The sequence below is a fragment of the Centroberyx affinis genome, unplaced genomic scaffold, assembly GCF_046629955.1.
Source record: "Centroberyx affinis isolate AG114_WGS23_722 - 3 ecotype Tasmania unplaced genomic scaffold, CSIRO-AGI_Caff_v1 ptg001613l_1, whole genome shotgun sequence".
Classification (NCBI taxonomy): domain Eukaryota; kingdom Metazoa; phylum Chordata; class Actinopteri; order Beryciformes; family Berycidae; genus Centroberyx; species Centroberyx affinis.
In genome coordinates this window covers 101,588-128,036 of record NW_027280055.1, presented here as the reverse complement: position 1 = coordinate 128,036, position 26,449 = coordinate 101,588, and the positions used below count along the sequence as shown (strand labels likewise).

Here is a 26,449-nt window from a genome sequence, read left to right as displayed (position 1 = left end):
GCAAAATTATGATGCATGACAAACAGTATGATTTCAAACAGCAGATTCCATCTTTTCTTGTCATCAGACTATGCCTAGGCACCATCGTAACTGCCTCTCATATATTTCTTATTCTTTGTGCCATACCCTATTATTAGGTTGACGCAATCTTAATTTGAAACGCAGTTTGTGACACTATAGTTGTCATATTTGTGTATGTGTGTGTGTGCGTGCGTGTGTCATTTTGTCAACCAAGGACTTAGATTACCTACTATTTTTTTGTAAGATAATGTATCACTTTTTTCCAAATAGACATTTCACATTTTGTAGCCAAACTTCAGATGTTGTGTCAGAATTGAAAATGTGTAAATTTTCACATCCTTTGTACATATGTTTGTGTCTGTCTGCCTGTTTATAACGTGCTTATGATTCTTTTTAGTTCTCTGCATAAAATAAATGCAAATGTGCATTAACTTAACTCCTCCTCCTCTCTCTTTCTCTGTCTCTGCTTTATGTGCATCCGCAGGACTCCACTATCATGTCAGGGACGTCTGTTTTGACAATGCTGTGCTGTGAGTTGAAGTACACCATGGAGAGGGGCCGGCGCTCGGTGGGAACGCAGCACGACGATACGGCTGTGTTAATGCCATTGACTTTCAGCAGGCTGAAGACGCTGGCGTGGAATGAGGAGGCGATTCCCGGGGAGCCAGACAGGTGCTGGGGGCACTGACCCATGCAGTAGTTCATATGGTAACCCTCGGGAGCGATGATCCAGTCCTGCCACTGGATATCCTTGAACTTGATGTAGAAGTCCCTCTTGCAGCACACGGTTACATCATCACCACAGCGCAGTGAGCGCTTCCTGAGTACGTGTTTGGAGCGGTCCTCACGGAGACGCACCTGGGCCACCAGGAAGGGCTGGTTGGCGGCGTCGGTGGGGCTGTCAAGGGAACAAAGGTTCTTCCCATCCTCGTCACAGCTCACCTCCAGCCGCAGCCGGTGCTGGCCTCCGTCTAGGAAGGCCTGCAGGGTGCGGGTGATGGGGATGGTGTGCCAGTTACTCTCCTGCACCTCCAGCATCTTCTCTATCACCAGGGTGCGGTTAGAGCCTGAAACCCCACCGTCTGCGGAGAGGAAGACCCGGGCGGGGAGGCGCCGGTGAGGGTCCTCAGAGGAGCGGGCGTAGATCCACAGAGAGGACTGGAGCACCTGGATACTCTGGCCGTGCTCCTGCAGGAACTGGAAGGTGAGGCTGAGGCTTGGTCCATCACCATTGTCATCTAGACCAGAGACAATTAAAAAACAACACAGATTGTGGATATGTTGGTTATTTTGGAGATTGTGAACTGTTTTACACAATCAAAAGGTCAAGTCATTTTAGACTAATTTCCTTGCTTGCAAAATACAATTGCGGTTTTATGTAAAAATAAATATTGTTCAGGTCAAACTGCTTCCAGCTGTAGTTAAAAGCCGTTTTTTTTCTTTTGACTACGTTATGGATGATCAATGAACCTTAATATTTTGCTTCCGACAACCACACAGGCCTTAACAAAGGTATAATCTGCATATTGAGGACCAATGATTCATCTTCAACCACTTTATAGGCTAGTACAATATCAACAAGTAGTTAACAAGGCATATGGAAGCCCTGACCTCATTCTGGGTGTATTTTACGCACTGACATAAAATGCGCCCACGTAGGCTTAAGTGTTTCAATGCCAAAGAAAACCCAGCTATACAATGTAAACGATGAATGCCAAACTTACCTATATCTGCAAAGCTCACTATTTCATATCCTTGGTCTTTGGTTGGTATATTGTTGTCTAGTTCAAGAGTGCCATCCTGCCTGACGCGTCCTGAGTGCAGTTTGCGCAGCGCAGTGAGGAGCGCCACCCGAGGCACGGTCTGAGTGATGTTTGGTCTCTCTTTCAGGTGTAACTTGTCCAAGATTTGTTGCTTTGCGATTTCTATCATCAGCCTTTCCTCGGCGTCCTTCTCCATCGCCGGCAAGCCACAGGACGCGCACCCCGGGGAGTCACCAGCCCAGAGACCTTTCAACAGCAAAGATGCCAACAACAAAAACGTTGGAAATACACAGGACGGCACCATCCTGGACTCCTTCGGTGAAGTGAATAAGTGCATTTTGTGGTCGGCGTGCGTAAACGAACGAATAAAAATCTTGAATGCGTGTTTGAATCTGTTTCCCTGAGTTGTTCTTTGGCAGTCACAAGTTTTTTCAAATGTTGTGAGAGGTCCTTGTAGCTGCAGGTGGACACCGTGAAGACAGGAGTTGAGAGAAAGGAGTGGTGTTTCACCCACCTGATGGTGGAGATATCTGGGATAATCCACCAAAACTGGTGACACGTTGGAGGGACGCACCAATGAGCGTACCGGGGCATCGAGGAAATTACTGGCAAAGCATCTCTCGCCCTTTCACAACACACACACACACACACACACACACACACACACACACACACACACACACACACACACACACACACACACAGTGGGAGAAAGGAACGGGACGGCAATGACACAACGGAGCAGCAGTTGCGGTGAAGGACATACTGTGCCGCATTCACCATGTATTAATACTGACAATAGCTTAAAGCCACAACTAATTAGCTTGGTTTAACATTTCAGGAAGAAGCAGGCTATGTAGGCTGTAGCCTATACGTATGACAGCATACACACGGGACGGGCAGCGCCCAGTGCCACGTTGCCCTCGTTTAGTCTTACCGATTGACAACGGAACGCGCAATCTGCCACCTTGCTGACCGATCAAAGTTGAAGATCCGTGCACTTTAACCCAGTTACATATATCTACGAGCCTCCTAACCCAACAATTAAATTTCACTTGGAAAGGTGCTAAAATGGCTTAGGGTGGGGACCGCAATTTGAAACACGTTCTGTCATGTTCCTTGCAAGGCAGTATAATGTAGCCTAACATTGCAAACTGATGCGTCGTGCGTGAGTCAGTGTGTGTGTGCGTGAGAGAGAGAAACAGAGAGAGAGAGAGACACACTTTTTGTCATGGTGCTGTCTGTACAAGACCATTCAGAGCTTTCACACCAAACTTTATTTAAAATTACAGAATGTGTACAGGTGAAAAGTTCAATAGCCTGATTTGTTACTTTTGTAATTGTGAATTACACACACACACACACACACACACACACACACACACACACGCACACACCCCTAATAGCCTAGGTCATCGTCCTCTCCACACAACCAGCTTGAGAAATGGCAGAAAAGTTTCCTCGGTGATTTTTTTTTCCACAGCCAGAACATTGAACATCAACGCTATGTGATTACCCAGATCACTCCCAGGACAGGTTCAGTTACCCCAAATTTTGAATGTAGGTTGGGTGTTGAGGGAAAAGTAATGTAACGTGTTTATTCTATCTCTACTTTCTATTAAGTAATTACTTTTGAGAGGAGTGCGAGTAGCTAATAATGACACATTATTTTTTAGTGTATACAAGTAAGCAGAGAACATACAATGTAACATAAAAATGTGTGAATAAGTTTGGCGCCAGCTAACATAAGACATTATTTGATAATCAGATCATGCGAACTTGTCCTGAACAACATAGGTAGCCTATATCTTTTTGTGTTTCCTATCACTATAATATTCCTACAAAGTTAGTGGTAGGCTACTCAGTGGTAAGTTTATTGTGACCTTATCGTATTTTATGGTATGTTTTATACCCCATGATAGCCCTATCACTATACAATTCATATAGGCTACTATTCTTAGGATATTCCTCTTTGGTATTTGTACAGTAGCTATCCTTCTGAAATGTAGGCCTATAGGTTGAATGTAGATGTTTTTGCATTAGGAATGAATAGTAGTACTTGGCTGCCGACATGTGGAGTATTTTAGGAACTACAATAAATTAAAGTAAGTAAGTATATAAAGTAAGAGTAAAGTAGGCTAAGCGTAAATTGAAGTTTCACTGCACTCAACTGCCCTCCTGTCTGTTTACGAAAATGCAGACATTCGTCCTCCTAAGTCAGGTTATCTGTAACCTACTGAGAGTGGTTATAAAGAGATAGAATTCAAATAAAAAAACAGTTAGGATGCATCCAAATAGTATACCATTCTAACCTACCTATCAGACTGATATTGGTTACTACACATATAGGCCTACATGTTTTGATATGTTTTTTGCCTATGTAAGTCTAAGTATAGAAAAAGCCTCCATAAAACCCCAGATGTCATTTAGCAGCTTCACCCTTCTTCGATCAATGTTTTCAAACCATGCATGCAAAGAGGAAATTTGCCCAATCTAATAACAAAATTGGTAACTTACTGACAGATGTTCAGATGCCAAAACCTCTGGCAGTTTTTACATTTAGTGGCCAAACGCCTGATTTTGCGTAAAAGTTTACTGTATCCTGAACGTTTCCCTGCGACTGTCAAGTGCGCCGCTGACGTAAACTATCAGTGAGGGGAAAAAAAAGTGACGCTGACATACAGAAGCCGGAGCCGAGAGGGGGAACAGCGTTTTGTTTCTTTTTTTCTTTCATTTGGGTCCTTTATTCTTTGGTGTTTTTGTTATTTAGCTATATTACTGTAACGATTTCGCGTAGCCGTTTAGCTTTGACTGCCTTGGCCCGTACTAGCTAGCTAACGTAAACGTTCATGTCCCTCTTCTCTCTCACGCGGCGCTGTTTTGACAGTCGGGGTCGCAGTGAACCATCACAAGCTAGCAACACCATTATATTAGCATCGGTAAGTCATTCGGGGAGCTAGCTAACCATACCAGCTAGCACCTCCTATTTTGAGACCTGTCAGTGCTGGTACAGTTTCATTACGAGGTTGACCTCACTGTAAATATCTGTTCCGTTGTTGGACAACCAGCTGTTACTCGCTTAACATTAACGTTTGGTATTGTTAACGCTAGGTAAGTTACCCTACACAGAAAAGAAAAGGCTAGCTAGCAGGCTAACATTAGCTAGGTAGGTGGCTAATTATACTCGCCGGAGGAAGCAAGCTAATGCCGTGAGCTAGCTATTGTTAGCGTGTGGGTTAGCTAATGTTTCAGTCGGCACTGACCACATTACCACCTGTGCTCCACAGACACAACTTGAAGACTTCTCCACACGGACTCCCTAAATACAGCCAGCAAAACGGTGAGCTGAACCTCACTAATAACTCTACTTCAGGTTGATTCCATAAGTTAATCCTTTGTCAGATATATAACGTAAGCTCCATCTTTCAAATCCATGTTTCCCATTCCTGTCATGAGATGGCCATGTTAACGTTATATCCATCTAGCCTTAGGTGACAGTCCTAAAGTCCTCATGGGAAACAGGTGGATGCGTTGTCTTGACTGCGTGACTAAATTATTGATTTAGTTGAATTAGTGACTTAGTAACTATTCTTGCCTTATGATCCAGGCGTGTGTGTTCAGTGGCAGTCAGAAATTACAGCCAATAAGGTGTTGATGTTATGACAAGGGCAGGTGGCAATAACAAACCCATGGCTGGTATTACTGATGAAGGATTATGGACATCTTAGGCCTACTCTAAGTTAGTTTGTTGTTTTAGAAATGAGTCTAAAAACAACTTTGCTACACTGTTATGATGCTGTGTTTATAACTCCACTGCACTGAAGTCTGTTTTTGTGTTTAATGGGCTCCTAAACTTTCTCTGCCCCATCCAGATTTAGTTAATTTAGTATGGCTCTAGGCCCTAATTGTTCTTTAGTTTGCTGGGATCCAGCAGAAACAAGCCTGTGACTCATTTTGTGTTTCAACCCATAATTCATAAAACACTGGTGTTTCATCAGTGGGTGAACACGGGTGAGGAAAACTGGAATAAGAAATAATTGACAAATAGTCATCTCTCTCTCATCTCTCTGTGTCTTGGCTCTACATTTTGACACTTGAGCCTAAAATAGGAAGAGTGTGTCAAACTAGGTGGGATCACAGCGCAGACTGCTGGATCTGTGATTCAAACATCTGCTCTGGGTAAACGGCATGTGTGACTGGAAACATAAATATGCATATTAATTGGCATAGGCCAGGCCAGTGACGTCTAGGATTGGTAATTGTAAGGCAGGGACTGCCACCACGATTACATTGTATGTTCAGATTGTCTTGAAAATGTCACCATTTAGCCTACTTCTTCTTTTATAGACTGTTCTGAATGAGATCAAGGATAGGTAAAGGAGATATTACCTTCCTGAACAACATTCGGTGTTTTTGGACAGAAGGCACTGGTACACTGAATGGCTCTTTTTGTATCAGAGACTGGTGACCCATCTGTATCTGCATCTGTATGTCAGTCACCTATCTTTTCTGAACAATCTTGGGTCAGATTGTAGATGAAAGGGCAATGCATTTAGACTAAGTTTATCCACAGCAGGATCTGAGGAGGTGAATCATTGAATCAACAGTCTGCTGTTGCTAAGGCCAGTGATAAGAAAGATGGAGTATCCTGCCTGCCTACCAGCATGTTTCTTCCTTATGCTCTGCACCTTGCTTAGCTTGGACATTGCACTACCTATCAAACCATCTAGCATTGATGGATAAAGGCGAGTTTGTTCCAGTTCCAAATTTGCATTCTCAGTTTGAGTGTGAGATTTTCTCAACTGATTACAAAATTAGGCTTATTCATTTTTTTTGTTGCAAGATGCACGACTATAGGAGTTACTGTATTTGCACGCCTGCAGAGCATATGATTTTATGGAATAAATATATCCTGCTTGGTTTTACTGTATTAAATATTTAATATATTAAATATTTATACATGTAATGTTTCTCAATATAGGCCTAAATGCTTTGGTTTTTTTATACTGTACTTTACAGGCCGAAGCCATTCAGATTGGCAGCTATTATCAAATAAAACATGATCTCTGTTAGTTTTTTGACCAGGTATCCATATCTGCTTCTGTCTCTGAATCTGTGTTTGCAGCAGCAGCAGCAGAAGAGTGGCTTTTTCTAGAGAGATTTGAAGAGCTATTTATAGATCTCTGCCAGAGCACCGAGCGTGGTGCTGTTGCTGCTGCTCCTCTCTCTCCCTTCTCTTCACCACTCCTGCTTCTGTTTCACCCATTCTCTCTCCATCTGTATTTGTTTCCTTTCCTTTTCCTGTTCTCTTTCTCTATATTGTTCTCCTTGCTCTTTTCTCCTACCTGTCTCTCTCTATTTATTGCCGTTTCTCCATCCTCTGTTACCGTCTCTATCCTCCATTGCTTGCTTGATGTAAATTATTGATCAGAGCAGAAGGGAGGTGACTGGTTGCGTGGCTTCAAGTCTGGCCTCAGATTGGGCATGGCTGCCTGACTGACTTCACTGTCACTGCTGCAAAGCAGGAAGGTTTTGGCATGATACTTTAAAGGGACAGACAACAGACAAACCCTCATCCATCACATGTTGAAATCCACCATCGGACCGCACAGCTCCAAGTCACAGCTTGAAAAAGTGTCTGTTTTGTTAGAAAAACTACTTGGGGAAAAAAACTTGCACATGTTTGGAGTGTGTATCTAATGACTTAGTAGGAGGCTTTTTTCTAATCCAACATAGGCCTCATTTAACCCATGTGTTCTATATCCAAATATCCAAATGAAGTTGTCTTTAACAAAGACCTGTTTTGGCCTATTTTTCAATGCAACATATTTTTACAGTGTTTACTAATGACTTTACTCCAGTTCTGTGCAATGTGCAAGGTCCTCAGCACCTTGTTAGGTGATCGTGTTAATGGTTCAGTCAATTTTATCTGTGGTATCTTTGGCTACTGATCCTCCTCGACTCCTCCCCTTTCTCCTTCCTTCGTTCTCTCCCTCCCCTCCCTTCTCTTACCCTCCCTTGAAAGAAAGAGACTACCTGCCTGCCTAGATGCAGAAGAAGCTGCTGGACTTGGTTGGAAGCATTAGGTGGCATTAGTGCATGCCGTCCCCTTTATCCCACTCATGTGGCCAGCCTAAGACAAACCTTTTCCAAGGGACATTCTAGGACTGCAGAGACATTGGTTGGATTTTGCTCTTTAACTCGGCTAGATGAGGACAGGAGGACAGCTCAATATTAAATGTATACAGTTTAAAGTGTAAATACCATATACCCTAAAAGAGAATTCATATAGACTAGCTCATTCCTATGATCTAGCTTGAGTTTTTGTTGTCACTTGTTATCATCAAGAGACAAATCCTAGATCTGATCCATACTAGTGCACTGCCCGTTCGTACCGCTGCTGCACAGAGCGCTGTACGCTTGTTTATTCAAAGTTTACTAATATTGAACGTGTCGCGTGTCCAAATTGCACCAAATCCGACACTGCACTTCCTTGGGTCCCCAGCTATACACCCGCCAAGTGTGACGATCGGATGAACGGTTCTCGAGATATGCCACAGACAGACGGACAGAGATTCCTTGCTTTATAATATGATACTGTCAGTGGGAGACTGACTTTGTGGACAAAGTGACAGCCCCCAGGGTGATTTTTACAGGGATGTGGGCCTGTTTTCTGCTTCATAACTTTTAGCACTGTTGTGAATGTAGTTCTCTTGGATATAAAAGCTCAAACAATATGAATCCACAAAATCAGTCTCCTATTCACTGCCTAGGAGCAGCCCCCATTTTTTTCCTCTTCATGGCAGCATAGCATCCTCTTCATGGCATCATAGCATAGAGCTGTGTTTTTTAATCTTGTTCCTCTGGATCCAGAGTGCTGCTGTTTTTCTCTCCTACCAGATAGTTAATTGCATTCACCTTGTATTCCAGGTGTAAAATAGACCTGTATTAGAGGCTAGAATGAAAACCAGCAGGGCTGTGGGTCCCGAGGACCAGCATTGAAAATCACTGGCATAGAGCATTGATGCTCTGGGTTCTAGCTTTGGGAGAGATTGGTTCATGTTCACAAATTATTATTGATCTGTCTGAGACTGTCTGGTTCAGTGCTACTTGAATGCAAAGCTGGAATACTGCCTAGTTTGGCTGCATACTGTTCTATTCAAATTTTACTAACGTGCCTGGTTACGCCTGGTCACATGGCATCAACTCAAGAATCCGGCCACCTATGGGACAGATATCCCATAAAGGATAATTTTGGTTATTTTCAACCTGGGCCAGCCTAGTTTTTGCCATTGTGACGGTTGATTGTGTTAAATATTTAGTCACTTACTTCACTGTAGAGCTTTGAACCCAAGTTGAACCCAAAAAACGATTAAAAGAGGGCCTTTCAACACAATAACACCCACACTGCAGTCACAGCAGTCACACGTCTTTAAATAGGCCTAGCTGTTATTAAACAATTGTCACAACATTTCAGGTATAATGGTCCATTTGATACCTTTTAGCTTTGCTCACACACTTCCTTGTTTACTTTGCTGGCTCACGTCACGCCGTTTACGTCATATCAGAAGAACGGGATTTTGTTGCCCAAGTTGTAGCGGCAACAATCAATTGCATTTATTAATTTAAAATCAACCGTAAACAAACAGATATTTCTTGCTTTTGTAAGTATGGTTGATGGTATTTGTGTGAATATTACTGACAGTTTTGATTTTTGATACCTTGGACTGACGACATCGGTGGATTCCCTGCTATGTTTACCACTTGTGTTTACACACTTCCACAATTCGTAATACCAGGTGGGACATAACGGAGCCCACAAAAAAATCTGTATCCTACTTGTAATTACCACTTGGAGGTCAACATGTACAGTTTTTCCATGTCAGCAGTTTGTATTGAATGTGACATCAGATGAATGTGGCATCAGAATACTTGAACGGTCTACTTGCCAACTAACTCTTGCTAGTTAAAATAACATCTCATACTGCAATATACGTGAGTTTCAGGCAGTGGATAATTGTAAAATGTAGGCAGGCCCCACTGCAGTGTGGTTGTTATCAGAATCAGAATGAGAATCAGCTTTATTGGCCAAGTATGTACACATACAAGGAATTTCGTTTTTTTTGTTGCTATGTGTTGTTTTGTTGCAATGTGCTTACACAGAATAAATATACAGCTAAAAACAAGGACAACAAGATGAACAGAGAGAGAGAGAACACTAGGACAATGGTGCAGAGTGCAAAGATGCTGGAATAAATATGGAGTTGTTGGTGTAACAGGTTACATTATATACATGAGTTATTACACACATTATATACACATCAGAAAAGTAATTATTGTGTTAAAGGACATGTTTTAATCAATTTTTGGGTGTGACTGTTGGACATCGTGTTGGCCCGCTGGGTGTGTATTGGAGAGGAGTGCTACCTGCAAAGTAGAAGTAGGTAAAGCTCTACAGTGAAGTAATGGATGAAACACCACAATCGTCATGATGGCAAAAACTAGGGAAATAAGGCCCAGGTTGAAAATAACTGGAATTGTCCTTTAAGCCATGCCACCTTACTTGAAGTTCCCTGCTGTAGTTTCCTTTGATGCTGAACTTTTGACTGCCTCTCTCAGGCATTGGTTGCAGTGAGGGGTTGCAAGGAGAAGAAGATGCAAGTATGTAGTCTTGTGGGATTAATCTTTTTCCTAGCTAATGAGGTGTTTTCGTTACCCCCCCCCCCCCCCCTTCAATACCCGCTGTTATTTATTTTTGACCATAGCAGCAGTGCTCTATTTCACCAGCAGTAGTCAATAGCCCAAGCTTGTTCATGCTTTCGAGACACAGGCTGCAGATTACGACTTTTTGGATTTGCAAGGAATGGAGAGTATGGAAGATCTGCTATTAGTGAGAGTCAAAGCAGGTGCTTGGATTGTATCTGTTCCTGCAGATGCTGATCTGTAATATGTGTATTTTATGCAAAAAAGTAAAAAAAGGAGTTGTGAAAGAAGAAATCTATTTAATTACTTTTCGCTCTCATTTAACGGTCTTGCCATTGCAGCTAGTGACATACTGACTGATCCGAGGAGCCCTTTAAACAGCTGGGTTTCTTGACGAGCCCTGGGCTGGCTGTCATTGCAATTATATTGTTACAGAGAGAGGGAGAGAGGAACAGATAGAGAGAGCAAACAAGATATATAAGAGAGCGAGAATCCACACAAAAGGGAGGGTTGGAGGAGAAGGGAGCGGTGAGAACTCTGCGCATGATAGGATAAGAGCAGTAGAGAGAGAGAGAGAGGGAGAGGGAGCCAGCCAGCGAGCAAGGCTTTCCGTTTCCCTGTAGTGCTTGTGCTTCATTCAGAAAAAGAAAGGGGGCAGTCAAAAGAGAGGTTTCTGTCCTCGTTCACAAAATAAAACAAAACAAGACTGAGGTGTTGGCACCTATAGACAGGAACGGGACCAGAACGTGCGTGAGGAGAAGAGAAAGAAAGAAGAAAGAGCTGAATAGAGTGACAGAGCTATCCAAACCTTAAATTCAGCTGATTTAGTTGCTGCAGGGGATGGAATTTATTCAGCTCCGGTATTTATTGAGACAAAACTAATGTCAGTGCTGTCTTGGTCCAGAGCTGCTTCCTCTGCTTCTGCTGCTGCTCCTGCTTCGATAATGTGCTTTTATCTGTGAGACACCTGATCCTACTTGGCTGGAAACCCACAGAGCTGAACTCTAAATACAGTAAGCCTGTACTGTGTGTGTGTGTGTTCATGTCTTTGTCAGTGAGTGTTAATAATATGAAGGTAAGTCAAGTAAGCTGTTGCCTATTCTTGTGCATTTCACAACTCTTGAGTTTTGGTTCAACTTGCAGCCATTGCCACTGTTATAATTGCCTCTTATCTTGGCACTTTTCATTGTTGCTCTTTTGTAATGTTCCTGAGGTATGATTTTGCTCTCAAAGAGTTCAGCTCTTTTTGCCGTCATCTCCCTATCGGAAGCCCATTATAGCTGTAAAGCGCTATAACAATTTGTTTAATTAGGCCCTAGTACCAGTGTAAAAATCAAAGAATGGGGCTCGCTGTATGACACAGTGTGACATAGGTTACATACTCTTTCACTTGCATAGGCTCGACTCGCTCTATTACGATATGCTATAGCTGGAAAAAGAGCCCTGATTAGTTTTTAAGCAGATGGATTTGAATGATTATGGGCTGATGGTACCGTTTCATTTGTGGTGACTTGAATGGTGGCGGTGTGTGTGCCTTGTCAGTTTGTGTATGTGTATACACACACACACACACACACAAAATGTGTTTAGTGAGGCCAGCACTGAGGTAATGAGGAATTCCCTTCTACTGTGTCCCTGTGCAGGAGGAGGGAGGAGGGAGGGGGTGGAGGAGGCCTGGTGGGGGTGGAGAGTCACGGAGAAGTGGGCGTCACTCTGCAACCCTGTCATACTGAGGAGGGAGGGGTGCAGGGGAGAAAGGACACCCTATGGGTTTACATACAGCTACATGTGGGAAACCTTGCTTTGCATGGGGACCCTAGAGTTTATCCAAGAAGATACTTCAGGCTTGAAGGAACGGTGATGGGTTATGATTAATACAGTTGATAAATGCACAGGAAATTAAATCTCTTTTTTTATCTCTAAAGATAATATGCATTTATTTGCACTCCCACCCTTGCATGTCGAGAGAGAGAGAGAGAGAGAGAGAGACGCTATAAATAGCAAGTCGTCCTGATGGCCTCAGCGCTGTTTGAAAACCTGGCTTTTCCCTCTCTTTCTCTGTTCTGATGGTTATGGTTAGTCCTCCTTATCACTTGTTCCTTTTATTTTTTTTTCTTGCAGATATGTCTTGTGCAAAACATGGCTGTTTACATGATGAGTGTCCGTGTGTGTGCATGTATTCAAGCATTATAATAAATCAAGGTGCATGAGTGATGCATCCTAATTCAACTAGCTTGATGTTGATGATGCCATGATTCTAGCCTCTTGCCAATTAAAAATCCAACAGGCAGACAACAACCCCCAAATTGGATAGAAGCAGCCCATTTGGTGTCATGTTGCCAGTGCTAATGCTGTTTTCTCTGTAATGTCTCCTAGCCTACACATTTGGACCCATTCTCCAGGGAGAAAAGACAGACTAGCTGAAGTGGCGAAAACCAGCAGCTTAGCCCCAACCGACATAATGAAGTCTGTCCTTTCACTTTTAGGAATTGTGTGCACGCATGCCTGTCTGTATGACCATGTGTCTATTTGTTGTTTGTTTGTTCTGCTCCCCAGGTAGTTGGTGCTCCTGCAGCATCCCTCCTGCATGCTAATTAGCAATCCGTGGGAAAAAGACTGAGCACGAAGGAGAGGGAGCTAGAGAGTTAGAGAAAGGGAGGAACAAATCAATAGCAACCCCTGGAGTGGCTGCTGCTGTAATTGCTTTTAAAGTCAGCAGGTTCACACTTTTCTCATTCTCCTAACTCATATGCCAGAGTTCTTTTCTCTTCATGCTTTTCTCTTTTTAGATAAACATAAACATGGAGGGGAAAATGGTCATACAATGTTAGCTGTACTGTAGTGTAGTAGCAAATCCCACCCCCACATCCCCCTCGTCTCCTCCCCATCCTTATCCTCCTTCCATATCACCCTCTTTCTTTGATCTCTTGCTGCCTTGGCTTTCGCCATCATGTTGTTATGGTGTGTTTGTGTGTGTGTTGAATGTATAGATCTCCAAGCCTTTATTTTGTTCAAAGGCAATTCGATCAGTTTAGTTTTTAAACTCCAGAAGCGGAGGAGGATGATAGCAGTCACATGCGCAAATAGAAGTAGCAAGTCAAATGGACACAGTGAAAGCAGAGGGTACGTTGGTAGCCAGCTAACAGTAGCCGGGCAGGGGGAGTGGGTGTCTTAACCCCTTCAGTATCATTTTGTACAGTCAGCAGACACAGTGTAGGTTTGCCTGTACAGGGTAAAAACCTTGTCAAAAAGTAACAGAGCTTGGATATCTTTTTACGCCATTATCAATCATTAACCACACAAGTTTGGCCCATAAAGCTTGCAGAAATGTAACTGTTTGTTCACATGTGTAGTGCTTTGATGGTTCTTTGTTTCAGCAAGAAAAGATAGGAAAAAACTTGCATCTTAGTCTGCTTTAGGGCAGACGTGATGAAGTGATGGCCTTTTGGTTTGCAAATTAGCTAGGCCTAATCTTGTAACTACTTAAGAGAGAATAAAAAAAGTGCCACTATACTTAGCGCGGTGAAGTGATTGCTTTTGGAAGGAGAAAGCACTAAGGAAATGATGTGCAAATTGAGGGAATGATAACTAGAGAGAATAGGTAAGATAGGAGAGGAGGAGGATACCGAACATGCTATACTCAGCCACCTTAGGTTTAGGGAGTGGTTGCTTATGATGTAGCGAGAAGGCAGGGATGATGGATGGAGAGATTGAGGGACTTGGAGAAGAAGAAAAACTGGAAGAAGGTGGTGATGGATAAGCTGCTATACTTAGGCGGATGGAGGTTTTGGGAGCGGTTGGTTGTTTTTGCAGGTGAGCAGATGGCAGAGCGCAGCAAGACGCTGACCTGCCACCACTGTCAGGCCAGCTACGTGATCTGGCTCCTCGCGTGCCGTGTGCAACTCCTCTAATTAACACTACCTCCTAATCTGAGCTGGGGCTGCAGTGCTGCCAGTGCCATACACACTCGCTCTCTCTCTCTCTCCCCCTCACACACAAAATGGGTGAGCAGAGCGCGACAGATCTGATGAGTTGAAAAATAGCAACAAATTTCAAATGCAAAGATGTTCTTGATTAAACATGCATAGGCTGTTTGGGGAGACGTTTTTATTTGCTGAGGTGGAATAAGCACAATGAAGCAAAGGGACCTTGCGTTCAATAGGACTTTTATCCAAACCTCTATGGAATAAGAGTTTACTCTGTGTTTTGAAATGAAATGTTAAATATTTGAAGTCTGGGGGGGAGGGCTAGATTGGGATCTACTCTACTGTATTCAAAATATAGTCTTACCCATACTTAATCTAGCCCACAGGTCTGTCAGATGTTCTCTGTAGAATGTACAGTATGTCATTTTGAGACCGTGGTCCATACATATCCCAGCCAACAGCAGGTCTGTCATCAGCCCCCTATTTTCCTATTTTAGCAGAGTGTCGTCATTGTCAGAACATCATAGTAGCTCCTTGCCCTGGTGTAATGGCAATGCATAAGGGACAGAGACCATGTTTATATCTGTCTGTGTCTGAGCTGACTTGGTGTTATTGTTGCTGCTGTTCCCACTGTTTATGCTGTCCCTGTTGATGTGTGTATGAGATCACATCTGGTGTGTGATAGAGAGGTCTTCTTTTTGTGGTGTGTGTTTGGTTTGCAGACCATGACCTGTGGGTCTGTGGCCTAGGGGATTTGAGGGGGCTATATTTAGCTGGCTGGGTGCCTGGGGAGAGGAGGAGGAGGGGGAGGGTGGTGGGAGGGTGGATAGGCTATGAGGAGGAGTGGTAGGGGGATGCTGGCCGGTAGACTGAGATGTGACCAGGCCTCTGTCTCTCTGTTGGCTGGCTGGATGTCTGAATGACTTGCTGGCTGGCTTGTTGCCTGCCTGCTGGCCATTTTGGGAGTGGACAAGCCACATTGAAAGAGGCCACACTGACTGCTGGCCCAACAAAGACAGCCTGGCTGGTTGACTGGCTGGATGCCTGACTTCTGGGCTGGTCGGCTGGCTGGCAGGCAGGGCTTGTAGCTCTTGAGAGTCACTTACACAGCCACCATCACTATTTTGGCAAGGCAGCCCAGCCAGCCAGCTGTCGTTAAAAGTGTGGCTGTGGCAAATGGAGGTGTGTGTGCAGGTCATTGAGGACATTGGCTACCATCTGGACACATCAGCTTTTGGTCTATCTGTGGGGCTTTGTGGGGCAGTGCTTTGATTGTGCCTTTTTGATTACTTAATATATTTCAGGGTATAGCTAAGACCATCTTTTTCACCATGCAAATGCAAGTTCCAATTACTATCAGTCCACAATTAATCACTAAAATAGTAGCAGTCTTAGCCATAATAAGCAGCTCCACAGCATTTCATCTTGAGGAGATGACAAAGGTGTTTGTTGCCAGTGGGATAGGTTTGAAAATGCTTTGGATTTAGGAATAAACATAATGTTTGACCCAATTAAAGACACCACTGGCACTGTGTGTGGGGGCAGTTCATATAAGAAATGCAATTCATCATTTTGGGATTCCACATTGATTCCACAAAGATACCGGCTAGTGTGACTGTGACGGGTGACCTTTATTGATTCATCTGCTAAAGGCTATTCATTTCTGACCCCTGCTTACTTACTACTTACTACAGTGGGTGTTTTAAAAGGAGTTAAAATGAAATCAGATGTTTTAATTTTGATGAGGTAATTGTAAAATTTAAAATGGTAAAATACAATTTATTGTGCAGCCCTGTTCAGAAGTTCAGAGTTTTGATAATTGGGATTTTCATTTAAGTGGTCAGAAAGAAAATAACTTAAGTGGGCTACCTAAGGGTTCAGTAAGCAGGGAAACCCCTGTCTGGTGTGGCCTGAACTGTGGAAGTTGGCTGTGTTTAATAGCCTAGAGTCCATTGATTCCAGTCTTCTAAAGGTGTAGATGCTGCCATCAGTCTGTTCTTCAAGTGCTATCGTCATGTAGGCTAGATTTGTTTTTTTCCTTTTTGGCTGCTCCCAGTGGGTCATCCATCACACTTGACTACGCCCACAGCATGTGTGTCAATCACAGGAATTGAGTGGGTCTGTATTGATCTACAATCTTCATTATTGAAGAGTGGGCAACTCAAATACACCATGTTGCTGTGGCTAATCATTTCGTTAACAGAGCTTGAAAATGTACATTTCTTCTACAACAACACACTTTTATGAGTATGTTGATTGCTGACTTGATAGTGAATTGGTGGAATTTGATCAGGCCGGGCATTGAATGGGTGTACAATATTTAGGTTTCTTTTAGTTACTTTCTTTATATTCTGTGTTCCTTGCTTGCTAATGTTGCCAGAGTTATTTAGGCCTTGATGTATTCAGGATGTTGTTTAAATGAGCTGTCAGGAGGGGTTATAAAGATGATGGAGAGTGGATGTTGATTTTCCTGTAGTTGTTGATTGAGGGTTTGCACTCTGTAGGCTCAATGTCTTAACCTAACTTAAAAATGTAGGTGTATATCCATGATACAACACTTGCATTTAGTAACCACTTGCACTTAATAAGTTACATTTTAGGCATGTATCTGATGCTCTTGTCCAGAGCAGCGTAGCATAAATGTAACCAGTTGAATAAATTAAAAATCATGAACCATTGTAATTTCATGTAGCCTAATAAGATAGGGGTCCAAGGGAAAAATTCATAGAGAAAGATAGATGCTGGAAAGAAACCATTCCAGTAAGCATCTGTTCAGAGGAGGGGAGGGAGGGGGGTACAGAGAGAGATGACTAGAGAGACAGACGGCAACAGCTGGAGGCAGCTAGAGAGGGAGAAGGAGATTGAGGGATAGGACTAAGAGAGGTGTGGGCAACCTGTACAGTAGCCCTTTTACTGTATTTGCTGTTCCCCACCTGGGGCCAAGTCAGTAGCCTTGTCAGTGTGTGACCTGGAGGATGCTGGCCAACTTGGCTGATAAACAGTGGATCTCTAGCTGGGGTAAAGAAGGGCCGAGTGAAAGAGCGGCAGAGAGACAGTCAGCTACAGACTTCCAGCTAAACAGAGAGACAGTTAGAAATGACAAGAGAGAGAGATGGTGAGAGAGACACCTAGAGACAGCCAGAGAGAGAGACAGCGACAGCTGGAGATAGCCAGTTGGAGAGAGAGAGAGAACAAGAGACCGCAAGAGGCAGCCACAGAGTGAGTGCAGGAGAGGGATGGGGATAACAGAGCAAAGTAGTTGTGTGATGGCTCAGGCTTGATTTATGCTCCAGCAGTCATCGGTGGTCCCTCCCCGGGGCCTGGGGTTCCTGCCTGCCTAGCTGGGTGAGGCACTCCAGGAAAGCCCCAGTGATGGAGCTGCTGACTTGTGCTCTGCCGGACTAGGGCTTTCCTCATTAATACATCAACCATGGAGATTGGCCATGTGGAATGGCACACAGGGTTCACAGTGGCAGGCACACATGGAGTCATACACATGCACACAATTCCCCATTGCATGACAAAGTCACATGCACAAGCATTTGACACACGCTCAAAAATACAAAGCAGGCGCAACAGATTTATTATTGCCTTTGCGTGCATCACAGGAGACACGAACCGGCCAAGGTTCTTGCATTCCTTCTGCTGCTCCTTGCCTGTGGACGTGAGCCAATGGTCCCCTGGTGGGTTGGTGGCACTTCATTTCACTCGACAGCAGAATTGATCTGGTGGCAATATGGAAATCTAATTAAGTTGTTACATAGATTGAGCTAAGAAACTGTAGCTTTTTAGGGACTTTATCATAGCAATCACAGACACTTAAAGGCAACGACCAATAGTGCATGGTAGCCTAGATTTTTGTCATTCTTTGAAATGCTAGAAAGTCTTCTGAGTAAGAATACAAGCAGTAATCATGTGATATTGCTCGTTTGATTGCTATTTCACCGTGGCCCTCTGGTTTCCACTATACAGCCCAACTGAGGTAGTCTGGGCTTAGTCATTTATGTCACAGAATTTACCCCAAAACAGCACTTTAGTGTTTCTCTCTGCTGCGTGTTGCTAGCACAAGTGCCTGTTGTCTACACTTTGAAATAAACAAATAGGCCTACTGCAGTGTTTCCCCTATATGCACCACCTATCATAGGTGGTTGCTTGTTGATAAGTGGTTGTTGATACAATATATTTTTTGTTCAATATAGCCTAATTGTTTTAAAGATTATACTTTTATTATGTTCAATAAAAGTGTATTTTCCTACATATGTAAGCTAGACAGACATTTCCCCTGCTCATTACTGTGGACAAATGTACTGTATGTACTTAGGCCTCAAGATCCCTTCTGGTGCCGGCAGACACATAGAAACCTCCCGGCAGGGCACGCTTTGCGAGCGCACAAAAAAATTTTGTGCAAAAAAAAAAAAAAAATTCGCTTCACCTTCGCTGCTACAACTCCATCCTAGGGGAAACACTGTACTGCTTTGTCATTTTCATCAAGTCCCACTTGGCCCCTCAGTGGGAACGGGTCTAATGTGTCAGACACTGTGTCAAACTTTAACTTGCACATTTGGAACAATGTCCCATGGTCTACCTCCCCATGTGAGCTAGCTATAGCATACTAAATGCGGTAGTAAATCTGGCTCGCTACTTAGGAGTGATGCCTAACAATGCATGCTGAGTTCACCTTGCCCATATGTCAGTGAGGGAAGGGAACTTCCTCTCTATCTGCTGAGGCCTACTTTCTTATTCTGGAGGCCTGTTCTTCTGTCTGTGAGCTCAATCTGTTTAGTTCAGGGTTCAGCTCAACCAGACCTTAGTCACAGCTCCCATCAGGATGGAGTGGAACAGTTCTGTCTGAAAGCAGACAGTGTGTGAGGGGAGTCACTGTCAATCTGCACACTTAAATAACGGTGTGTGAATGACTCTTATTCTGATCACTTTGCAATCCCCATTAACTGTGTGTGTGTGTGTGTGTACGTCCCTGTGTGTACATCGTCACGTGCACATTTATGCATGTACATGTCTGTGAGAGTAAGCCGTGTTGCTATAAGTAACCCATGCTGTTGTGAGTGTGTATTAGTGAGTGTATCTCTGTGTTGGTGTTTATTTGTGTTTATGTGAGTACCCAGTGTGTTTGTACACTGGTAAATACACCGAACTCAGTAATTTGGGAAGGGGGGGGGGGGGGGGGGGTAGAGAGAGAGAGAGAAAAGGAGAGAAAAATATGGGGGTGTTGTGGGATATGGCTGCTTTTCTCTTGGTGACAGAGCCTGTTGCCATGGAGCTGGTCCTCCCATTGGTGGAGACCTGGTCCAATCGCTTAACAGCATAGACTGTTTCATCATTGAGAATTTTTTCCTGTCTTCCTGTCTCACTAGCCATCCCTCGCTCTTCCATCTTTCTCCCTTCTCTTTTTTTCTCTCCTATCTCCCTTGCACTTTCCTCTACTGCTCCCCCCTTCCCAGAGTAAAAGAAGTGCAGAAATTACATAAGGTTTGTAATGAGAGCAGGAGCTGCTATCCGATTTCGATTTGACACAGTTATTTTTATTTATTTAATTTACATCAGCAGCCCAAGTAAAGCAGGCAGCATCTTTCACAAATCTCCCTACTATACTTGAGAACGCAAGATGAGCCCTCCAACCCCCCACCGAGTCATTTATGCTTTTATCTGCCGGCTAACATATTTCGTTATCTTGAGTCATGCTGCTGTCAGGGAGATTTGAAGGCTCGGAGATGCTGTACGGCAGTGAGAGCATCATGTAGCCCACCTTTTGGGCAGGCAGTGCTTGTTTAGAAGTGGCTGATGGTGCAATATATGTTTTAAGTTAGAAGTTAGTGTCTGTCCAACACCTCAATAGTTGGGGAAATTAAGTTGATGCTCTCTTCAGCATATCAGTGAAGTAACTACTTTGCAAAGCTTGGCAACTGCTTCAGTCCTGACCCTAACCTTTTGTTTGCTTTACTTCAAACAACATGCAGTGCACTTGCTACTGCACAAATAAAGAGTTTAGGCTACATCATCCCCTTAGCACCTGCACTATTGCATGTGAACGTTTTCCCATATCTGCTACTCAGCAGTTCAATCTGCCAAGCTTTACATGAGAGTGGTGTTTTTCAAGGGTCCTGTGCTATTAGAGCTACTATGCTATTCTATTGTTCTTCATCTTCCAAGGTAAAACACTGTGATGTGCTCTGGTATTATTAATGCATTCCCTAAGAGTTCCCTCTTGTTTGACAGGCTGATGAGAATATGCCTCCTAGGCCCATTTGCCCAGCATGCTCCTGTTATTGGACATTACAGTGGCTAATGATGGGGTCAAAATAGAGCTGAAGTGCATTAAATAGCAGGGTTTTCCTGGTTTCTGTAGAGGCTTAGGTAAAAAGTGCCAATGGTGTGGATTTTGCAGAGTGACCTGGAGGTTTAAGACTCTCAAAGATCAAACAGCAATCTTTGTGGGCAACAATAAGGCGATCAGAATCCAGTGTGATGTGCTGTGCAAGGAAAAATCAAGATAGGAAGAGACTTCAAAAGCTGCATGCTTTATTTTCTGCGTCAAGTTTTGTGTTGGGTTGCAAGAAAAGAACATCCCATCCCATCATGTCCCTAAAATTTGAATAGACATGGCAAACTCTGTTTAAAGTTAAACTCTCGGCATGCTACTCGTGCATTGTGTTGTTGTCCAAAAGTTCCACTGTCCCTTGCATTTATTTTTTCCTGTGGGTGAATGTTTTATTTGTCAAGCTGAAGAACTCTTTCATCATCTCTGTCCATCAGTGTCTTTTGCTCACTCCTCTCTCATGTGTTTCATTTTCTTTCACTCTTGTCTATGTCTCTGTTTATCTCTTTCTCTCCCTCACCCACATTCCTGCACTCTTGCCTTCATCAATAATACATGTGAGATCAGGATCCCTTCTTTCTCTACTGGCACTCATTCATTATGAAGAAGGGAGGTTGTCGTTCATTTGGCCAACACCACTTTCTCTCCATCTCCTCCATGTTTAAAATTTGGTTGCCTCTCCATACATTCCTTCTGTGTCTCTTTCCCTCCATCCACCCCCACCCCACACAGCAGAGAACATAGGTTATAACCAGTGAGAGAAGCAGAGCCAGAGTTAGACTTGGAGAGAGAGCGACAGAAAGGTAGGTAGCTAGCTAGCTAGGGAGGGAGGGAGGGAAGGAGGGAGAGAATGAGTCATAGCTTGTCCCACAGGACTGCGTGGGCTGGCTGAGTGGAGGAGGATGGCGTCAGCAGCAGGCCTGACAATTTAAGAGGACACATTAAAAGAGGAAGAAAAAGAGGAAGAAAAAGGAGGGAGAGCTAACGGTTAGCAGTGGGTGGATGGAGAGAGAGATATCGATGGGAGGGGTTGAGGTGGAGGGGGCGGAAGGCAGGCAGGGGTATCCTCGCTGCACTGAGAGAGAAGCGAGAGGGGGTGGCAGCAAGGACAGAGAGACATAGATGGAAAAAAGTGAGAAACTCTTTCTTCCGCTACGTTTCGCCGTTGACGTATTTTTCCTCGTCAGTGTCTTTGCCTCTATACACTCTGCCTTTGGAATGTCTTTCTCTCCATATCTTTGTCTTTTGTCATCTTAGTTTCCCCGCTTTGTTCATTTGAGCCTTAGAGACGCCTGTTTTGTGAAGACACTTTTGTCTTCATCACTGTCACACATGACAGTGCTGTGTATGTGTGTGTGTGTGTGTGTGTGTGTGTGAGAGAGAGAGAGAGAGACGGAGTGAGAGAGCGCATGACTGCACCAGTTATGTGTATGCATGTTGGTCGTTGTCACAAGCAAAAAGCAGCAGTCTCTGTATTGGTGTGGATGCGAGTCGTTAAAGTAGCTTACCCCTCCCAGACCGTTCCCCCTCCACCTCTACAACCACTCTCGCTCTGCCAGCCCTCATTCCCTCCCTGTGTGAAATCATACAGTGCAACCGACGGAAAGGGGAATCCTCTCTGACATGCACAGACAAACACACACTGGTGTGCACACACCGCAAGCACCGCTGATATATAATATGCACACACTGAGCTTGCACAGACTCTACCAGTCACACACCATCCTCCACTGTGAAGACATAACCTTGCTGCCTTTTGTGAAATGGGTTCTCTCTGACGTCAAACGGGCTAGGTGCGCGGCTGAATACAGAGGAGCTGAATTGGGTTGAGCTGCCTCTGTACTTCTCTCCCACTGCTGTGTCTGTGGGTTCGTACGTGCCTGCTCACTCTTGTTTGCACTGTGCTCCATTTCCATTCACCTTCATCTTTCATTCAGCTTCTGCAGAGAAAAGGGAGAGACATGTCTGTGCTCTGCATGTCTGTCCTATTATGAAATTTCCCTCGATAAATGACTATGATTACAGATGCGGTTCTCAGAGATTACTCAAGATATTGTAGGATTACACAATGTTCATTCTTCGTTCACTTGTACTGACTGTCATTAATGAGCATTAACTAGGATAGGATAGTACAGATATAGCCATTGCCCCCATTTTTTAATGTATGCACTCACTGCATGCATTCATAAATTCAAGATGCACTGTTGCACTGCTGGTGAATTATTTTTCTGAATATTTTTTTTATTCATTCATTCAGTATTGTTTTCAGTGCAAGCAATGCTCTTGCACCTATTTGATCGAGTTTTGTGTTCCAGTATGCCTGTTGGGATAGATGCATGATGGGGAGGACTCAACACCGACTGCCACTGCAGTTTAACTTGTAGCTCAATGTCCCCTGTTTGTGAAAATAAAGACTTTTCACACTTTGGTAACAGTTTGCATAAGACCCTGCCTATCAGGCTGCTTCTGTATGTCTGCCAGTAGTGTAAGGGTTTTTTGTAAGAACATGTATAAGTGGTTGATGACCCTCTAAGAGCACACAACAACCTTAAATAAACAAGCTGCAAATCTATCAGATCCCATTCAAGAACTCTATGTAAAGGAGGAGGCATCAGTTGAACTCATTCAGAAACCTTGTGCAATTTAACAGTCAAAATATTTCCTTGACATTTTTAGGCTATGAATATATGACAATTTAATTTATGTGGTAAAGGATAATGTTTAGATGGGCCACCATAACCTCAGCTTGGGGATACTATTTGGAGAAAGCAATGATAGAGCAGAGGTTTCTTTAAAAAGGTTTAGGGGGCAATGTTGCTTGTATAAGATGTTGAGGATTCTCCCCTGAGCACAAAACAACCTTTTTGGAACAAACTAAAGCTGTTGGAACACATTCAAATTGATGAATGTATTCATGGGAGTAGAGATACATCATTTGGCATGACATTGAGTGCATAGTCTTCCGTGGTCAGGAAAACAAAATCCACTTAGATCAGCCACTTGAGAGTTTAATAGTTAAATAGTTAAAAGACTTGTTATAGCCAAGCTCTGCTCTCCTAGCCGCTACCATGCAGTAGAATTCCTCTCATTTCTGTGGCTTGCCCCGCTGCTAACTATTGCCGAGACCCTGACCCAGCTTGACCTGGAGTGGCTAAATTTGACAGCGAGAGTCATACCTGCACTAAATATCTAGCCTGACTAGCCTACTGTCTGCGAGGTGGTCATACACCTGCTTGTGTGCCCGAGAGAACACGCACACATTCACTCACACACACACACACACACACACAGCGTAGGCCTACTCTCTCTTGTGCTTACACACAGACAGCTCTCTCTGTCTCTCTCACTGACTCGCCCACTTACTCACGCGCACACACCATCACTCAGAGCTCCCAGCATTGGCTGTCTGTTGTGTGGTAACCTGACACAGTGAGCAGAGCAGTGTATGACCTGTGTCTCTCAGCTGGTTGCCTGTCATCAGGAGGGCCCATGTAAGAGACTGTATGGCCATTAATGTGTGTAGTGGGTCAGAGTGCCCTGCACCGCATTGTGAGAGTTGATGGTGATTTTGTGGGTGGTGTGTGGGTGTGTGTATGTTCCTGTGTGGCCCGTGTGTGTGCTTACCTGCGGGATGTTGTCAGATTTTGTAGGATTCTCAAAGCTTGCTTGGCTTCTGTGGTACTAATGCCAACGTTGAAGATAGGAAGCCAAATTGTGTGGGATTGTTATTGTGTGTTCATGTTAAAGGTGATGATCATCGCTATGTTCACATGGTTGCTGTGAGTTATCTATCAAAACATCTTATTTTGCTGGGTTTTACCATAAAACCTTAAAGGAGCATTTTTTCTTTGTGAATTATCAGTAGAGGTGTGAATCTTCACTGGCCTCACGATTTGATTCGATTACGATTCAGAGGGCTACGATGCGTTTATAAAACGATTATCGATGCATCTTGATGCATCAAAATTTTTGATTTCTATACATGATTTATTTTTTCTCACTGTGTGACAACTTGCTACTTTTAAACCATAGCGTATTTGTAATGATCCATAATTTAACAAACAGACAAACAGAGATGCAAACTCCTCACCTTTCAGCGAAATTCGCCGTTTTGAGATCAAAATAGGTCACCTATGAGATTCGTGTAGATCCGAGGATAATTCTTTTTAGGGGGAGGGGGGTCAGTTGGGTTGATCGGGTTAGATGCAGAAATGGTTAATTGAGGTGAAACGGACTGAGCACCGAGTTATTTTCTTCACCTCAGAGTTGGTTTAAGTTGTTTAAGTGCTGCAGTGTGTGTTGGTCAGCCGGTCTCATTGTTTGTTACTGCTGATCGCTGCTCCGCTGTGCTAACGTTAGTCTCTGAATGACGCCGTAGAAAGTTCACAATATACTTTGTCTCGCAAAGGTAATTATTAAGTCATTAAATCAAAAAATGCTTGCAACCGCTGCCTTTTTTTGAAGATGAACTACAAAAAACATGGATGTATTGACAAGATAACTCTAGCATGTGCGCGCTGTAGACTGTCCGGGTGCTGCACTGCCCTCGCAGTTGAATTCCTTTTTCATTCCGTCAACATCACGTTATTAACTAACATTTAGAAAATAGATTTTTGACATTTGTGAATCGATTCAGAATCGACCACGTCCGCATCGCGATGCATCTTAGAATTCGAGAAATTTCCACACCTCTAATGCAGCTATTTATTGAAAGTGAATCCAAAACTTGATATCCTGCTGAAATATACCATTTGGTTCATATGATCTAATTAGACCAATATGGTGCGATAATCTCTGCTGCTCCAATATGACTGACCTGAGTCCTGCTTGAATGCGTTGCCCTGCTGCATGGCTGTAGTCAGATGTGATGAGTCCAGACGGCTGGCAGACAGACGTCGTCATCAGCCCCACAGACACACTGACTGAACTGGGACACAACAGGCAGAGTTCAGTGCTGCTGTTGCTGTTATTGTTGTTGTTGAATCTGCAGAGTACAATCCTTATTATGACACGCTGAAGTTTAGGCTGTCTGGTCTTACACCTGCATCACACTTAAGGTGTTGAATACATTACACTTCAATGGAAGGTCATTAATTTCAAATGAGAGAATTCATTACCACTGCATCATTCTGTTACAGATGCATTGTGTTGCGATTAGGGTGTTGCATGTGTTTTTTTTCTGCAAATGCGTAGATAATGCATGCGTAAACTAAAGCCAGTATTGTGTCCTGTGTTGCTGCCTCTTGGAGAGGTTTTTGTGCTAAAAATATTTTGTCAGTGAATCGGAGTTGTGGCAAACAACATCTAATCAGTTTCATCACAACACATTTGAGTCACAGGATCCTTGAATAGAACTCTGCACATAGTGTTTTAGCAACACAGATGCATTGCAGATAAGGTGTGATCCTGACATTACTCTGAGACTCCAAGCAATCACATTGCTGTGCTACTGTTTGGTGGACAAATTGAGCTAGCTGATTGCCAGCTGTAGCTCCCAGTGGTATTGCAATAACAGGCATGGCGTGAAGCAGTGCTCGGACATGACTGGCTGCTAAGAGGGCTCTTCCTCAACTCTTCCTCCCTGATGAAGAAGACATGAAGACCGACTGGTCTCAAATCATACAAAATTAATTGATTTCCAGAAACTGGTTGTTTTGAGTTGCTTGCAGTGTGAACACATAGTTAGCTGTGTCACTGTTATG

At 43.6% G+C, this 26,449-nt stretch overlaps 2 protein-coding genes across 2 annotated transcripts in view; one reads left to right on the top strand and one right to left on the bottom strand.

Annotated features, from left to right (window-relative positions):
• Positions 1-489: 489 nt before the first annotated feature.
• Positions 490-2,331, bottom strand: LOC139651243 (inhibin beta B chain). The gene is made up of 3 exons (XM_071528087.1): positions 2,299-2,331; positions 1,746-2,030; positions 490-1,259 (listed from the first exon to the last, which is right to left on the bottom strand). The coding sequence occupies exons 2-3, from the start codon at positions 1,978-1,980 to the stop codon at positions 490-492; spliced, it is 1,005 nt and encodes a 334-aa protein (XP_071384188.1). The 5' UTR covers positions 1,981-2,030; positions 2,299-2,331.
• Positions 2,332-4,451: 2,120 nt separating this feature from the next.
• Positions 4,452-26,449, top strand: part of LOC139651240 (R3H domain-containing protein 2) — a 64,493-nt gene continuing 42,495 nt past the window's right edge. The window contains exons 1-2 of the mRNA XM_071528084.1: positions 4,452-4,723; positions 5,072-5,124. The gene's annotated coding sequence lies outside the window, so the exon portion shown is untranslated. The remainder of the gene's footprint in view (positions 4,724-5,071; positions 5,125-26,449) is intronic.